The 18,716-nt window shown below is 45.4% G+C and overlaps 1 protein-coding gene across 1 annotated transcript in view; it reads left to right on the forward strand.

The window, feature by feature from the left end:
• Positions 1 to 18,716, forward strand: part of SAG (S-antigen visual arrestin) — a 78,908-nt gene that overhangs the window by 45,441 nt on the left and 14,751 nt on the right. The window contains exons 10-13 of the mRNA XM_069727775.1: positions 3,462 to 3,534; positions 3,786 to 3,923; positions 13,955 to 14,032; positions 15,170 to 15,193. Of these exons, the coding sequence (XP_069583876.1) occupies positions 3,462 to 3,534; positions 3,786 to 3,923; positions 13,955 to 14,032; positions 15,170 to 15,193 (313 nt within the window). The remainder of the gene's footprint in view (positions 1 to 3,461; positions 3,535 to 3,785; positions 3,924 to 13,954; positions 14,033 to 15,169; positions 15,194 to 18,716) is intronic.

The raw sequence follows: 18,716 nt of genomic DNA on the forward strand, positions 1-18,716 counted from the left end.
ATGATCTTTTTGCCCACAAATTTTTATTTTCACAAGGGTAACAGGAGAAATTAGACCACAAAAGTTGTTGTGCAATTTCTCCTGAGTACGCTGATACCCAATATGTGGGGGTAAACCACTGCTAGGGCGCACCGCAGAGCTTGGAAGAGAAGGAGTGCCGTTTTACTTTTTCAATGTAGAATTGGCTGGAATTGAGATCGGACGCCATGTCGCGTTTGGAGAGCCCCTGATGTGCCTAAACAGTAGAAATCCCCCACAAGTGACCCCATTTTGGAAACTAGACCCCCCATGGAACTTATCTAGATGTGTGATGAGAACCTTGAATGCCCAAGTGCTTCACAGAAGTTTATAATGCAGAGCCGTGAAAATAAAAAATATTTTTTTTTTCCACAAAAAAGATATTGTAGCCCCCAAGTTTTTATTTTTACAAGGGTAACAAGAGAAATTGGACCCCAAAAGTTGTTGTCCAATTTGTCTTGAGTATGCTGGTACCCCATATGTGGGGGTAAACCACTGTTTGGGCGCACGGCAGAGCTCGGAAGGAAGGAGCGCCGTTTTGGAATGCAGACTTTGATAGAATGGTCTGCGGGTATTATGTTGCATTTGCAGAGCCCCTGATGTACCTAACCAGTAGAAACCCTCCACAAGTGACCCCATTTTGGAAACTAGACCCCCCAAGGAACTTATCTAGATGTGTGGTGAGAACTTTGAATGCCCAAGTGCTTCACAGAAGTTTAGAATGCAGAGTCGTGAAAATAAAAAATATTTTTTTTTTTCACAAAAAAGATTTTGTAGCCCCCAAGTTTTTATTTTCACAAGGGTAACAGGAGAAATTGGACTGCAATAGTTGTTGTCCAATTTATCCCGAGTACGCTGATGTGCCATATGTGGGGGTAAACCACTGTTTGGGCGCACGGCAGAGCTCGGAAGGGAAGGAGCGCCTTTTTGGAATGCAGACTTTGATAGAATGGTCTGTGGGCATTATGTTGCGATTGCAGAGCCCCTGATATACCTAAACTGTAGTAACCCCCCACAAGTGACCCCATTTTGGAAACTAGACCCCCCAAGGAACTTATCTAGATGTGTGGTGAGAACTTTGAATGCCCAAGTGCTTCACAGAAGTTTAGAATGCAGAGTCGTGAAAATAAAAAATATTTTTTTTTTCACAAAAAAGATTTTGTAGCCCCCAAGTTTTTATTTTCACAAGGGTAACAAGAGAAATTGGACCCCAGAAGTTGTTGTCCAATTTATCCCGAGTACGCTGATGCCCCATATGTGGGGGTAACCCACTGTTTGGGCGCACGGCAGAGCTCAGAAGGGAGGGAGCACCATTTGACTTTTTGAGCGCAAAATTGGCTGTCGTGTTTGGAGACCCCCTGATGTACCTAAACAGTGGAAACCCCCCAATTCTAGCTCCAACCCCTAACCCTAATCCCAACCTGATCCATAATCCTAATCACTAACCCTAACCATAATCACAACCCTTACCCCAAAACAACCCTAATGTCAACCCTAACCATAACCCTAATCAAAACCCTAAATCCAACACACCCCTAATCCTAATCTCAACCCTAACCCTAATCCCAATACACCCCTAATCACAACCCTAACCTTAACCCTAATCCCAAACCTAACCCTAATCCCAAGCGTAACCCTAATGCCAACCCTAACCCTAATACCAACCCTAATCCAAACCCTAAACCTAATCCCAGCTCTAACCCTAACTTTAGCCCCAACCCTAGCCCTAACTTTAGCCCCAACCCTAACCCTAGCCCTAAGGCTACTTTCACACTTGCGTTGTTTGGCATTCCGTCGCAATCCGTCGTTTTGGACAAGAAACGGATCCTGCAAATGTGCCCGCAGGATGCGTTTTTTGCCCATAGTATTGCCGACGGATCGTGACGGATGGCCACACGTCGCGTCCGTCATGCACTGGATCAGTTGTGTTTTGGCGGAGCGTCGGCACAAAAAAACGTTCAATGAAACGTTTTTTTGTACGTCGCATCCGCCATTTCTGACCGCACATGCGTGGCCGTAACTCCGCCCCCTCCTCCCCAGGACATAGATTGGGCAGCGGATGCGTTGAAAAACTACAGCTGCTGCCCACGTTGTGCACAATTTTCACAACGTGCGTCGGTATGTCGGGCCGACGCATTGCGACGGCCCCGTACCGACGTAAGTGTGAAAGAAGCATAACCCTAAATTTAGCCCCAACCCTAACCCTAAATTTAGCCCCAACCCTAACCCTAAATTTAGCCCCAACCCTACCCCTAACCCTACCCCTACCCCTAACCTAACCCTAGCCGTAACCCTACCCCTAACCTAACCCTACCCCTAACCTAACCCTAGCCGTAACCCTACCCCTAACCTAACCCTAGCCCTAACCCTACCCTAACCCTACCCCTAACCCTACCCCTAACCCTACCCCTAACCCTACCCCTAACCCTAACCCTACCCCTAACCTAACCCTAACCCTACCCCTAACCTAACCCTAACCCTAACCCTACCCCTAACCCTAACCCTACCCCTAACCCTACCCCTAACCCTACCCCTAACCCTACCCCTAACCTAACCCTAACCCTACCCCTAACCCTAACCCTAACCCTACCCCTAACCCTACCCCTAACCCTAATTTTAGCCCTAACTGCTGTTCTCCTGCCGGCCGGCAGATGGAAACAGATGGCGGGCGCACTGGGCATGCGTCCGCCATGTTCTTCTGCCGGCGGCCAGGAGGAGCAGCAAGAGGATCCAGGGACCTAGGTGAGTATGCTAGGGTCCCCGAATCCCCCTATTTCTCTGTCCTCTGATGTGCGATCACATCAGAGGACAGAGAATTACACTTTACTTTTTTTTTTTTTTTTTTTGCGGTCGCCGGTAAACAGTTAATTACCGGCGATCGCAAAACAGGGGTCGCTAAAACCGACCCCCGATCATGCTCTTTGGGGTCTCGGCTACCCCAGGCAGCCGAGACCCCAAAGATTCTCCCGGTGCCGGCCGGCGGGCGCACTGCGCATGCGCCCGCCATTTTGAAGATGGCGGCGCCCACCGGGAGACACGAGGAGCATCGGGGGAGCTAGGTGAGTATTGGGGGGCCACCTGGGACCCCTTTTCTCTGTCCTCCGATGTGCGATCACATCGGAGGACAGAGAAATTAAAAAGAGATCGCTTTTTTTTTTTTTTTTTTTTGCGATCGCCGGTAAACGGTTAATTACCGGCGATCGCAAATGCGGGGAGGGTTAAAAACCCCCCGAATCATGTTCTCTGGGGTCTCAGCTACCCTCGGCAGCCGAGACCCCGGAGAAAATCGGCCTGTGGGGGGCGCTATACACTTTTTCCACAGCGCCGTTAATTAACGGCGCTGTGGTTTAAGTACCCTTAGCGGCCGCCGTTAAAAGGCGTATCGGCGGTCGCTAAGGGGTTAAAGGGATTGTAACTAATTTTTGCTTTTTTTCTTCCTACAGTGGAACAGGTCGCCAATGTGGTGTTGTACTCTAGTGACTATTACACCAAAACTGTGGCTTTTGATGAGTCTGAGTAAGTAAAGCTGCATTAATGTGAGTCTAGTAGATTATTGCCATAGACTAGGCAATGCTTCATGTCAACTCCTGTTTTCTGATGAATTTGTTTTATTACCATTGTTCAAGTATTTTATGGTTTTTGGTAATGAGATGCATTGTATAAATGGTTACTGCAGTTGTCAAACACCATACATAATAAAACCATTGCTTACCCACATCACTATATGGACTTGCCAAAATATTAAGATAGACCTTTTCCTTTGCCAGGCAAAAGGTTCCGTCCAAGGGCACTTATAGTCACACCTTCACTCTGCTGCCTCTCCTGGCCTACAACCGAGAAAAGCGGGAAATCGCTTTAGATGGAAAACTGAAGCATGAGGACACTAACCTGGCATCTAGCACTCTGTGAGTGAAGCTCAGTTGTATACATGGAATTCTTTATTTTCAAAATTTTTTTCTTATCCTTGTAGCATCTTCAATAAAATCTTTTAAACCCTATGATTGTCCTGTGATAATATCCACTAGCTTATATTTTAGCTATGCCTTACATCAGTGTTCCTCAACTCCGGTCCTCAAGAGCCACCAACAGGTCATGTTTTCAGGATTTCCTGTTATGTCTGCTAATGAAAGGTGTTATGAAGGCAATCCAGAGACACAGTGTGCTTAGCGATCAGAGCGCACACAGTGATCTGACAAATACCCAAAAACAAAAGAACGAGCTCTGAGACGTGGAAACTCTGTAGACTGCACTCCTGATCCTATCCTAAACACAACTAAAAGTGGCTGTGGATTGCGCCTAACAACTACCTAGGCAACTCGGCACAGCCTAAGAAACTAGCTAGCCTGAAGATAGAAAAATAGGCCTGACTTGCCCCCAGAGAAATACCCCAAAGGAAAAGGCAGCCCCCCACATATAATGACTGTGAGTAAGATGAAAAGACAAAACGTAGGGATGAAATAGATTCAGCAAAGTGGGGCCCGATAATCTTAGACAGAGCGAGGACAGTAAAGCGAACTTTGCAGTCTACAAAAAACCCTAAAGCAAAAACCACGCAAAGGGGGCAAAAAGACCCACCGTGCCGGACTAACGGCACGGCGGTACACCCTTTGCGTCTCAGAGCTTCCAGCAAAACAAAAGACAAGCTGGACAGAAAAAAAAGCAACAAAATAGCAAAAAAGCACTTAGCTATACAGAGCAGCAGGTCACAGGAACAATCAGGAGAAGCTCAGATCCAACACTGGAACATTGACTAGGAGCAAGGATAGCAGCATCAGGTGGAGTTAAGTAACGAAGCAGCTAATGAGCTCACCAGAACACCTGAGGAAGGAAGCTCAGAAGCTGCAGTACCACTTGTGACCACAGGAGTGAATTCAGCCACAGAATTCACAACAGTACCCCCCCCCTTGAGGAGGGGTCACCGAACCCTCACCAGATCCCCCAGGCCTACCAGGATGAGCCGCATGAAAGGCACGAACAAGATCGGGAGCATGAACATCAGAGGCAAAAACCCAGGAATTATCTTCCTGAGCATAACCCTTCCATTTAACCAGATACTGGAGTTTCCGTCTAGAAACACGAGAATCCAAAATCTTCTCCACAATATACTCCAATTCCCCCTCCACCAAAACCGGGGCAGGAGGCTCAACAGATGGAACCATAGGTGCCACGTATCTCCGCAACAACGACCTATGGAATACATTATGTATGGAAAAGGAGTCTGGGAGGGTCAGACGAAAAGACACAGGATTGAGAATCTCAGAAATCCTATACGGACCAATAAAACGAGGTTTAAATTTAGGAGAGGAAACCTTCATAGGAATATGACGAGAAGATAACCAAACCAGATCCCCAACACGAAGTCGGGGACCCACACGGCGTCTGCGATTAGCAAAAAGTTGAGCCTTCTCCTGGGACAAGGTCAAATTGTCCACTACCTGAGTCCAGATCTGCTGCAACCTGTCCACCACAGAATCCACACCAGGACAGTCCGAAGACTCAACCTGTCCTGAAGAGAAACGAGGATGGAACCCAGAATTGCAAAAAAATGGAGAAACCAAGGTAGCCGAGCTGGCCCGATTATTAAGGGCGAACTCAGCCAACGGCAAAAAGGACACCCAATCATCCTGGTCTGCAGAAACAAAACATCTCAGATATGTTTCCAAGGTCTGATTGGTTCGTTCGGTCTGGCCATTAGTCTGAGGATGGAAAGCCGAGGAAAAGGATAGGTCAATGCCCATCCTACCACAAAAGGCTCGCCAGAACCTTGAAACAAACTGGGAACCTCTGTCAGAAACAATATTCTCAGGAATGCCATGCAACCGAACCACATGCTGAAAGAACAAAGGTACCAAATCAGAGGAGGAAGGCAATTTAGCCAAGGGCACCAGATGGACCATTTTAGAAAAGCGATCACAGACCACCCAAATGACTGACATCTTATGAGAAACGGGAAGGTCAGAAATGAAATCCATCGAAATATGTGTCCAAGGCCTCTTTGGGACCGGCAAGGGCAAAAGCAACCCACTGGCACGAGAACAGGAGGGCTTAGCCCTAGCACAAATCCCACAGGACTGCACAAAAGTACGTACATCCCGTGACAGAGATGGCCACCAGAAGGATCTAGCCACTAACTCTCTGGTACCAAAGATTCCAGGATGACCAGCCAACACCGAACAATGAAGTTCAGAGATAAGTTTATTAGTCCACCTATCAGGGACGAACAGTTTCTCCGCTGGACAACGATCAGGTTTATTCGCCTGAAATTTTTGCAGCACCCGCCGCAAATCAGGGGAGATGGCAGACACAATGACTCCTTCCTTGAGGATACCCGCTGGCTCAGATAAACCCGGAGAGTCGGGCACAAAACTCCTAGACAGAGCATCCGCCTTCACATTTTTAGAGCCCGGAAGGTACGAAATCACAAAGTCGAAGCGGGCAAAAAATAACGACCAACGGGCCTGTCTAGGATTCAAGCGCTTGGCAGACTCGAGATAAGTCAAGTTCTTATGATCAGTCAATACCACCACGCGATGCTTAGCTCCTTCAAGCCAATGACGCCACTCCTCGAATGCCCACTTCATGGCCAGCAACTCTCGGTTGCCCACATCATAATTACGCTCAGCGGGCGAAAACTTCCTGGAAAAGAAAGCACATGGTTTCATCACTGAGCAATCAGAACCTCTCTGTGACAAAACCGCCCCTGCTCCAATCTCAGAAGCATCAACCTCGACCTGGAACGGAAGAGAAACATCTGGCTGACACAACACAGGGGCAGAACAAAAACGACGCTTCAACTCCTGAAAAGCTTCCACAGCAGCAGAAGACCAATTAACCAAATCAGCACCCTTCTTGGTCAAATCGGTCAATGGTTTGGCAATGCTAGAAAAATTACAGATGAAGCGACGATAAAAATTAGCAAAGCCCAGGAACTTTTGCAGACTTTTCAGAGATGTCGGCTGAATCCAATCCTGGATGGCTTGGACCTTAACTGGATCCATCTCGATAGTAGAAGGGGTAAAGATGAACCCCAAAAATGAAACTTTCTGCACACCGAAGAGACACTTTGATCCCTTCACAAACAAAGAGTTAGCACGCAGGACCTGAAAAACCATTCTGACCTGCTTCACATGAGACTCCCAATCATCTGAGAAGATCAAAATGTCATCCAAGTAAACAATCAGGAATTTATCAAGGTACTCACGGAAGATGTCATGCATAAAGGATTGAAACACTGATGGAAAAGCTGTTCTGTCCTGTATGCACACATGGATTTTTCCTCTCTGAACCCTGTTCACACAGGTAATATACAGATGATCAGGTTTTTAAATACATCAGATAGGGATTGCATACATTAGTTAGGACTGCTCTGATATGGGTATACCGTGAAGATTGGTAGAGCAGCTTAGTATACATTTTTTGCAAAAAACGTATCAACCAAATACCCTGTTATTTACATCTTTTACTAGCACTTGCGGATTACTGCAAACATTTTTTCAAACTGAGTGTTTTTGGTTTTACCATTCTCTTTTGTGTCTTCAGGTTTCTTGGTGGTGTGTGAACATGTTCTTACAGACTTGTTCACTGTGCAAGTAGCCCATGTGTTCCTGTTTCCATGATTGTTCTCTTGTGTCTACAAGACTGGGGAGTTCCACCACTCCTCTTGGGCTAGCTGCACAAAAGCTGTTCTGTCCTGTATGCACACATGGATTTTTCCTCTCTGAACCCTGTTCACACAGGTAATATACAGATGATCAGGTTTTTAAATACATCAGATAGGGATTGCATACATTAGTTAGGACTGCTCTGATATGGGTATACCGTGAAGATTGGTAGAGCAGCTTAGTATACATTTTTTGCAAAAAACGTATCAACCAAATACCCTGTTATTTACATCTTTTACTAGCACTTGCGGATTACTGCAAACATTTTTTCAAACTGAGTGTTTTTGGTTTTACCATTCTCTTTTGTGTCTTCAGGTTTCTTGGTGGTGTGTGAACATGTTCTTACAGACTTGTTCACTGTGCAAGTAGCCCATGTGTTCCTGTTTCCATGATTGTTCTCTTGTGTCTACAAGACTGGGGAGTTCCACCACTCCTCTTGGGCTAGCTGCACAAAAGCTGTTCTGTCCTGTATGCACACATGGATTTTTCCTCTCTGAACCCTGTTCACACAGGTAATATACAGATGATCAGGTTTTTAAATACATCAGATAGGGATTGCATACATTAGTTAGGACTGCTCTGATATGGGTATACCGTGAAGATTGGTAGAGCAGCTTAGTATACATTTTTTGCAAAAAACGTATCAACCAAATACCCTGTTATTTACATCTTTTACTAGCACTTGCGGATTACTGCAAACATTTTTTCAAACTGAGTGTTTTTGGTTTTACCATTCTCTTTTGTGTCTTCAGGTTTCTTGGTGGTGTGTGAACATGTTCTTACAGACTTGTTCACTGTGCAAGTAGCCCATGTGTTCCTGTTTCGGTCTGGCCATTAGTCTGAGGATGGAAAGCCGAGGAAAAGGATAGGTCAATGCCCATCCTACCACAAAAGGCTCGCCAGAACCTTGAAACAAACTGGGAACCTCTGTCAGAAACAATATTCTCAGGAATGCCATGCAACCGAACCACATGCTGAAAGAACAAAGGTACCAAATCAGAGGAGGAAGGCAATTTAGCCAAGGGCACCAGATGGACCATTTTAGAAAAGCGATCACAGACCACCCAAATGACTGACATCTTATGAGAAACGGGAAGGTCAGAAATGAAATCCATCGAAATATGTGTCCAAGGCCTCTTTGGGACCGGCAAGGGCAAAAGCAACCCACTGGCACGAGAACAGGAGGGCTTAGCCCTAGCACAAATCCCACAGGACTGCACAAAAGTACGTACATCCCGTGACAGAGATGGCCACCAGAAGGATCTAGCCACTAACTCTCTGGTACCAAAGATTCCAGGATGACCAGCCAACACCGAACAATGAAGTTCAGAGATAAGTTTATTAGTCCACCTATCAGGGACGAACAGTTTCTCCGCTGGACAACGATCAGGTTTATTCGCCTGAAATTTTTGCAGCACCCGCCGCAAATCAGGGGAGATGGCAGACACAATGACTCCTTCCTTGAGGATACCCGCTGGCTCAGATAAACCCGGAGAGTCGGGCACAAAACTCCTAGACAGAGCATCCGCCTTCACATTTTTAGAGCCCGGAAGGTACGAAATCACAAAGTCGAAGCGGGCAAAAAATAACGACCAACGGGCCTGTCTAGGATTCAAGCGCTTGGCAGACTCGAGATAAGTCAAGTTCTTATGATCAGTCAATACCACCACGCGATGCTTAGCTCCTTCAAGCCAATGACGCCACTCCTCGAATGCCCACTTCATGGCCAGCAACTCTCGGTTGCCCACATCATAATTACGCTCAGCGGGCGAAAACTTCCTGGAAAAGAAAGCACATGGTTTCATCACTGAGCAATCAGAACCTCTCTGTGACAAAACCGCCCCTGCTCCAATCTCAGAAGCATCAACCTCGACCTGGAACGGAAGAGAAACATCTGGCTGACACAACACAGGGGCAGAACAAAAACGACGCTTCAACTCCTGAAAAGCTTCCACAGCAGCAGAAGACCAATTAACCAAATCAGCACCCTTCTTGGTCAAATCGGTCAATGGTTTGGCAATGCTAGAAAAATTACAGATGAAGCGACGATAAAAATTAGCAAAGCCCAGGAACTTTTGCAGACTTTTCAGAGATGTCGGCTGAATCCAATCCTGGATGGCTTGGACCTTAACTGGATCCATCTCGATAGTAGAAGGGGTAAAGATGAACCCCAAAAATGAAACTTTCTGCACACCGAAGAGACACTTTGATCCCTTCACAAACAAAGAGTTAGCACGCAGGACCTGAAAAACCATTCTGACCTGCTTCACATGAGACTCCCAATCATCTGAGAAGATCAAAATGTCATCCAAGTAAACAATCAGGAATTTATCCAGGTACTCACGGAAGATGTCATGCATAAAGGATTGAAACACTGATGGAGCATTGGCAAGTCCGAACGGCATCACTAGATACTCAAAATGACCCTCGGGCGTATTGAATGCAGTTTTCCATTCATCTCCTTGCCTGATTCTCACCAGATTATACGCACCACGAAGATCTATCTTAGTGAACCAACTAGCCCCCTTAATCCGAGCAAACAAGTCAGATAACAATGGCAAGGGATACTGAAATTTAACAGTGATCTTATTAAGAAGGCGGTAATCAATACACGGTCTCAGCGAACCATCCTTCTTGGCTACAAAGAAGAACCCTGCTCCCAGTGGTGATGACGATGGGCGAATATGTCCCTTCTCTAGGGATTCCTTCACATAACTGCGCATAGCGGCGTGTTCGGGCACGGATAAATTAAATAATCGACCTTTAGGGAATTTACTACCAGGAATCAAATTGATAGCACAATCACAGTCCCTATGCGGAGGTAGGGCATCGGACTTGGGCTCTTCAAATACATCCTGATAATCAGACAAGAACTCTGGGACCTCAGAAGGGGTGGATGACGAAATCGACAAAAATGGAACATCACCATGTACCCAATGACAACCCCAGCTGGATACCGACATGGAATTCCAATCCAATACTGGATTATGGGTTTGTAGCCATGGCAACCCCAACACGACCACATCATGCAGATTATGCAACACCAGAAAGCGAATAACTTCCTGATGTGCAGGAGCCATGCACATGGTCAGCTGGGCCCAGTACTGAGGTTTATTCTTGGCCAAAGGTGTAGCATCAATTCCTCTCAATGGAATAGGACACCGCAAAGGCTCCAAGAAAAACCCACAACGTTTAGCATAATCCAAATCCATCAGATTCAGGGCAGCGCCTGAATCCACAAACGCCATGACAGAAAATGACGACAAAGAGCATATCAAGGTAATGGACAGAAGGAATTTGGACTGTACAGTACCAATGACGGCAGACCTAGCGGACCGCTTAGTGCGCTTAGGACAATCAGAAATAGCATGAGTGGAATCACCACAGTAGAAACATAGCCCATTCAGACGTCTGTATTCCTGCCATTCAACTCTGGTCATAGTCCTATCGCACTGCATAGGCTCAGGTTTAACCTCAGGCAATACCGCCAAATGGTGCACAGATTTACGCTCGCGCAAGCGTCGACCGATCTGAATGGCTAAGGACAAAGACTCATTCAAACCAGCAGGCATATGAAATCCCACCATGACATCCTTAAGAGCCTCAGAGAGACCCTTTCTGAACAAAGCTGCCAGCGCAGATTCATTCCACTGAGTGAGTACTGACCATTTCCTAAATTTCTGACAATATACTTCTATATCATCCTGACCCTGGCACAAAGCCAGCAAATTTTTCTCAGCCTGATCCACCGAATTAGGCTCATCGTACAGTAATCCGAGTGCCAGGAAAAACGCATCGACACTACTCAATGCAGGGTCTCCTGGCGCAAGAGAAAATGCCCAGTCTTGAGGGTCGCCGCGCAAAAAAGAAATAATAATCAAAACTTGTTGACTAGGATTACCAGAAGAATGAGGTTTCAAGGCCAGAAATAGCTTACAATTATTTTTGAAACTTAGAAACTTCGTTCTATCTCCAAAAAACAAATCAGGAATAGGAATTCTTGGTTCTAGCATAGATTTCTGATCTATAGTATCTTGAATCTTTTGTACATTTATAACGAGATTATCCATTGAAGAGCACAGACCCTGAAAATCCATGTCCACACCTGTGTCCAGAAACACCCAAATGTCTAGGGGAAAAAAAAAAAAGTGAACACAGAGCAGAGAAAAAAAAAAAATGATGTCAGAACTTTTTCTTTCCCTCTATTGAGAATCATTAGTTGGCTCCTAGTACTGTTATGTCTGCTAATGAAAGGTGTTATGAAGGCAATCCAGAGACACAGTGTGCCTAGCGATCAGAGCGCACACAGTGATCTGACAAATACCCAAAAACAAAAGAACGAGCTCTGAGACGTGGAAACTCTGTAGACTGCACTCCTGATCCTATCCTAAACACAACTAAAAGTGGCTGTGGATTGCGCCTAACAACTACCTAGGCAACTCGGCACAGCCTAAGAAACTAGCTAGCCTGAAGATAGAAAAATAGGCCTGACTTGCCCCCAGAGAAATACCCCAAAGGAAAAGGCAGCCCCCCACATATAATGACTGTGAGTAAGATGAAAAGACAAAACGTAGGGATGAAATAGATTCAGCAAAGTGGGGCCCGATAATCTTAGACAGAGCGAGGACAGTAAAGCGAACTTTGCAGTCTACAAAAAACCTTAAAGCAAAAACCACGCAAAGGGGGCAAAAAGACCCACCGTGCCGGACTAACGGCACGGCGGTACACCCTTTGCGTCTCAGAGCTTCCAGCAAAACAAAAGACAAGCTGGACAGAAAAAAAAGCAACAAAATAGCAAAAAAGCACTTAGCTATACAGAGCAGCAGGTCACAGGAACAATCAGGAGAAGCTCAGATCCAACACTGGAACATTGACTAGGAGCAAGGATAGCAGCATCAGGTGGAGTTAAGTAACGAAGCAGCTAATGAGCTCACCAGAACACCTGAGGAAGGAAGCTCAGAAGCTGCAGTACCACTTGTGACCACAGGAGTGAATTCAGCCACAGAATTCACAACAATTTCCTTAGTATTGCACAGGTGATAATTGCATCACCTGCACAGGCAAGCATTCAATCACCTGTGCAATACTAAGGAAATCCTGAAAACATGACCTGTTGGTGGCTCTCGATGACCAGAGTTGGGGAACATTGCCTTACATAATATACAAAAAAATAGAGTATATGAGATATATATTGCATACCGACTATTGATGAGCAAACGTGCTCGGACAAGGTCCTATCCAAGCATGCTCAGGTGCTAACCGAGTGTCTTCAGCGTGCTTGAAAAATCTGTTCGAGTCCCCGCGGCTGCATGTCTCGTGGCTGCTCGATAGATGCAACACCTGCAGGGATTACCTAACAATCAGGAAATCCTCCCATGTGTTCCGGCTGCCGGATAGCTGTAAGACATGCAGGCATGGGGACTCAAATGTATTTTTCGAGCACGCTGAAGATAATCTGTTTGCTCAACACTAGTACTGACACATACCATAAAGCTATTCTCCTGTATTTATTATGGTAAACAGTGTGAAACAAAAAAAAAACACCATGTTTCAGAAAAAAAACCTCAAAAGTTTCCCGGAGCTTCTCCTGTTTGAAAAATGCGCCTAAGTTTAAAAGACAAGTATTCGCACACCCTAAAGAAATAACATTTCCTGAAGGATTTTCCACTAGAAAACACAGTTTTTGACAGCCTCAAAAAAATCCTTTGTTTGCAAATCAAAGGGCATTCTGCCTGGAATCTGCCTGAAAAGTGAACTTAGTGCACAGCAATGTAAAAACCACATTGCACTGCACATGTTCAGTCTTTTGCTACTTGTTTAACCCCTTCAGGCTTCTAAAACGATGAAAAACTAGGCAGTTTGGACACCGGAAGAAAGACATATTGTGCAATACCCTGATGGGATCTTTCGTGCCTCGAATTAAGGAGTTTGTCCACTACTTTATCACTGACGACCTATCATCAGGATAGGCCATCAATGTCTGATCGGTCAGGGTCCCAGACATTGATGAGTTGTTCTCGGAGTCATCGTCAGCAGCAGAAAATGTTCAATTGTGGAGCTGCTCCGTCTTCTGAGCCAGCACCTATTAGATATTTATGGGACATTATTTCAATATTCAGTAAATGACTTATACATTAATACTGTAGTAATATTGCGGCCCAAAAGGTTGGATCGTTCTGACAATGTGACCCCCAGACCGAAAAAAGTTGTGTACCTCTGGTTTATAGCTTGAGCCCAAACACAGATAACCAACACATGTTCTCTGCTTTCCGCAGGCTGAAGGAAGGTATTGATCGCACTGTCATGGGCATCCTGGTAGATTATAAGATTAAGGTGACGCTCACTGTCTCTGGGTAAGTCTTTGATTTTTAGTTTATACGTTCTAATATTTTTTCATGTAAAATAAAACCATAGTACGTTTATACAAATATTCCTCCATTTTGTATGGGCTATGCCCTTGTATAGCTTGTTGATTTCAGCTCATTTCTAGTGATGAGCGAATATACTCGTTACTCGAGATTTCTCGAGCACGCTCGGGTGACCTCCGAGTATTTTTTATTGGCCGGAGATTTAGTTTTTATTGCCGCAGCTGAATGATTTACATCTGTTAGCCAGCATAAGTACATGTGGGGGTTGCCTGGTTGCTAGGGAATCCCCACATGTACTTATGCTGGCTAACAGATGTAAATCATTCAGCTGCAGCAATAAAAACTAAATTTCCGAGCACTAAAAAATACTCGGAGGTACCTGAGCGTGCTCGAGAAGTCTCGAGTAACGAGTATATTCGCTCATCACTACTCACTTCACTTTTATTGGTATAATTTGAAATGCATGCTCGGTTCAGTGCAGCTGTGTCGACCTCACATGGAGGTTGGATTTTTTTTTATTGGTAAAAAATTTGTTCTCAGGATTTTCTGCCATTCACGGATGCAATTGCAACATGCTGAATCGGCATGAGAAAATAATCGCACATGTGAGCTGCCCCATAGGTTAACATTCGGCTGAATGCAATCCGATTTATCGGTTTGCACTTGTCCGGTTGATTCCTAATGCTTCCAACTAGGACAGATCAGACATTTTACAAACTGACATCCTAGGACAATGCCATGTGTAATGTCCCCGAGCAATCCATACTATTGTCAATGTTGTAGTATGGAGGTTGCATCGCTGTGTGCTTGATTTTTATGCATCTTTTTGCAATGGGTGAAATCGGAAATAACCAAACATAATAATGAAAGGGGGCTATATATTTTTGGCCATATAGTGCACATTCCATACACAATATTGGCAGAATCATGAATTCTGGTATAAATGTATAGTATTAGGTAACATTTACATGTGTCAGTACTATACAATGCAAAAAGGCGGAATCTTTACAACTATTCACACACTAGGGAAAAAGAGAGCAATCTCAATTAAGGATTTCTTGCGGATTCTGATAACGATGATACCAAATGTATAAAATGACCCTTTTTGTTTTCCATTGGCAGATTATTGGGAGACATGACTTCAAGGTACTTCATTTGTCTTTATATTATTATTACATAGGAGTCTAGAAGTGTGTTGATCATAAGGAATTAAAAAATTGGGCTACGGCTCTACAATGTTGCCCACAAGTCACTGTAGAATTAAAAGGAGTCGGTCAGCAAAAAAATACTTTTCAATCCAATTAGAGACACTCAGTGCAACCTTTTTTCTTGTTTGTTGTATATGGAGGTGGCTGCTCCTAGTATGCACCTGTTCACACTAGCATGGAAGAGCCAGTCAGTCTTTTGTCATCAGTGCAACTTTGGCATGACCAAACCATTCAGTTCACCTTCTCGCCTACTTATTTTCCATCTTTTTCCATCGTTCTCTTCAGTAGCATAGCTTCTGAGGGCAGAGGGTGCAGTCGCCTCATGCTCAGGGGGGCCCACCATGGGGCGCCCACCCAGAGCTTCCCTACCATTAACTATATTGGAGTGCACAGCACACCGATGTAGTTAAGCCAGAGCTGCACAGCATGCGGCTCGCCGCTGCCAACTCCCTTTTTCCTGTGCTCATATGTATTCATGTCTTTAGACTTGAATACATCTGAGCAACACTGCTGTGATGGGATTTAGTGGAGCACTCGTCATCTCCCCGCCCCGACGTACAGTGGAGTGATGAGGTCACATACTGCTGAACTCATCTCTCTGCTGTTGTGATCACTGAGCCGTCGCTTTGCGCTTACATATTGTGGGACAGTGGGAAAAATTGTGAGAGGGAGCCCCGTTGAGGTGGGTGGACCACATGGAGAAGTGTTGGGACAGTATGAAGAGGAGGGAGCATGGGGGACAATATCGAAAAGTGGGTGTTTATTATGAATAATTGGGGGACAGTATGGAGATGTGGAAGTGTAGGGGGCAATATGGAGGAACAGGATGAAAAATTGGGAGCGTCTATATCCAGAAGTGGGAGTGTGGGGGGATTGTATATAGATGTGGGGGCATGAGGAACCATATGGAGAAGGGACATTATGGAGAGGTGAGGGGACCGTGTGGCAAAATGGGAGCGTGGGTTGACCGTATGGAGAAGTGGGTGTACAATATGAAGAAGCGACGGGACAGTATGGAGACATGGGAGCATAGGGGACAATATGGAGAAGAGGATTGAGTATAGGGGACAATATGGAAAAATAGGGGTACAGAATGGAGAGTTGGGAGCGTGTGGGGACCAAATGGAGAAATGGGAGTGTGAGGGGATTGTATGGAGAGGTGGGAGCGTGGGGGGACAGTATGGAGAGGTAAGAAAGTGGGGGACAATATTGAGAAGTGGGGACACAGTATAGAGAAGTCTGGGAACAATATATAGAGATGGGAGCATGAGGGGACAGTATGGAGAGGTGAGAGCTTTGGGGACAATATGGAGAAGTGGGGGCACAGTAAGAAAAAGTTGGATTTGTGTACTGACAGTGGATTTGGTAATGGAATAATGTACAGACCTTGGTCCTTATCATGTACAAATGTAACAATCCATAGCTGATCAGAAATTGTCACCTGGCTGAGGCGGTCACTGCCACTGGTTCCCTACTGTAGCTGTCACCCTGCTGCCGAAGTGGGAAACGCCTTAGAGCCAAAGGTTATATGAACTATATGAGGGATGTTAATGTGAAGGCACAATATCGTGTGGGCAGTATGCAGAGGAGGGAAAGTGTGGTTCTAGTGCTGTATTCATCTACTGATGGTGAACCTGGCACTGCACTCATTTACAAATAGTGGTTCTGGTGCTGCATTCATATACTGACAGTGGTTCTGTGTATAGGGGAGCTGTTGGCCCACCATACTGTGTATATGGAAGCTGAGGGGCATTATACTGTGTATAGGGGAGCTATGGGCCCATCATACTGTATATAGGGGAGCTGTGGGGATATCAAACTCTGTATAAGGGAGCTGTGGGTCCACTATGCTGTATATAGAGGAGCTGTATATTGGGGGACTCAATGGACATTATTAAGTGGGCCCTTAAGAAGTGTCATTGTTATAGGGGCACTCAGAGTATTGCAACCATCCAAGGGGCAAAATGTAGACAATTTTCTAGGGCCTTAATCTTTTCAGGTGAGGAATTTCACCATCTAAAGGGCACAAATGAGGTATTATTACTTTGTAAGGGGCACAGTGGTGGCATTACTATGTGGGGCACTAAAAGGAGCTCTGTTTTTTCTGCCACACAGCAAGTTCCGGTGTAGGGACACATACAACAGCAGCGGCTCAGTATTGGGGTATCGGCAGGATAAGGAGTTTGTGTAGGTTGGGCATAGATGGAGACGGGGCTGGAATGTGAGAAGTCAGATGTGTTTATGTTGTAAATAATCTCTGCTGACAAGTCTTGACTGGAACTTGTCATCTCGGTCTGGGCCAGATGGAAAAGACTAGAAACTATACTACTCCACCAGAAAGACCACTATCTACCACTATATGGTCACCATATGGCGGTGATATCAGTGTTGGTCTTTGTGTAGAGATTATTTTCAGTAACAGCGGGGTCATCTGCTGAGGTTCCTCTATACTCACGGTCATGGATCACCACCGTAGTGATAGTCATCTGCTGAGGTTCCTCTATACTCACGATCAGCGATCACCACCGTAGTGATAGTCATCTGCTGAAGTTCCTCTATACTCACGATCAGCGATGACCACCATAGTGATAGTCATCTGCTGAGGTTCCTCTATACTCACGATCAGCGATCACCACCATAGTGATAGTCATCTGCTGAGATTCCTCTATACCAGTGTTCCCCAACTCCAGTCCTCAAGAGCCACCAACAGGTCATGTTTTCAGGATTTCCTTAGTATGGCCCAGGTGATGGAATTGTTGCCAGTCTAGATGATGGAATTCTCACCTGGGCAATACTAAGGAAATCCTGAAAACATGACCCGTTGGTGGATCTTGAGGACTGAACTTGGGGAACACTGCTCTATACTCACGATCAGCGATCACCACCGTAGTGATAGTCATCTGCTGAGGTTCCTCTATACTCACGATCAGGGATCACCACCGTAGTGATACCCACGGTTAGCTGGTTCAAGGCACGCAAAGAAGTGTAGCTCCCCTTGAGCTGAACCCCTAGCTACACCTCTGCTTCTCTTCCTTGATTGACAAGTCTTGAGTTTACAGGAGTCAGAGGAGGGCAGAGATAGAAAATAAGTAAGGGAAGGTGAACTAAACTGATGGGCCATGCCAAGGGTTCACCAAGCGCATGTGCTTGGTTTCAGCAGTCATTTTGTACTAACAGACTCCCTTTCAAGCAACACAATTACACGTCAGCTTATTACATTGGAAAACACAGATAAATCTCATAAAGGAGAGTGATGCCATGTCTAAAATTAACCGCGTGTGGATAATCAAAAATGGTGGCAAGTCCATTCTATAGTATACCAGAGGTTCATACAACCTCTTTAATATTGCAGTAATATAAGAAAGTTTGTGGCTACAGCTCACCCCATCCTGTATATATTGTTCAATCTGGTTCCTGGGCCATCCACTCCAGTGTGCACAGATAAGGCTTCTAAGGAATCA

The sequence above is a fragment of the Ranitomeya imitator genome, chromosome 5, assembly GCF_032444005.1.
Source record: "Ranitomeya imitator isolate aRanImi1 chromosome 5, aRanImi1.pri, whole genome shotgun sequence".
Lineage (NCBI taxonomy): Eukaryota > Metazoa > Chordata > Amphibia > Anura > Dendrobatidae > Ranitomeya > Ranitomeya imitator.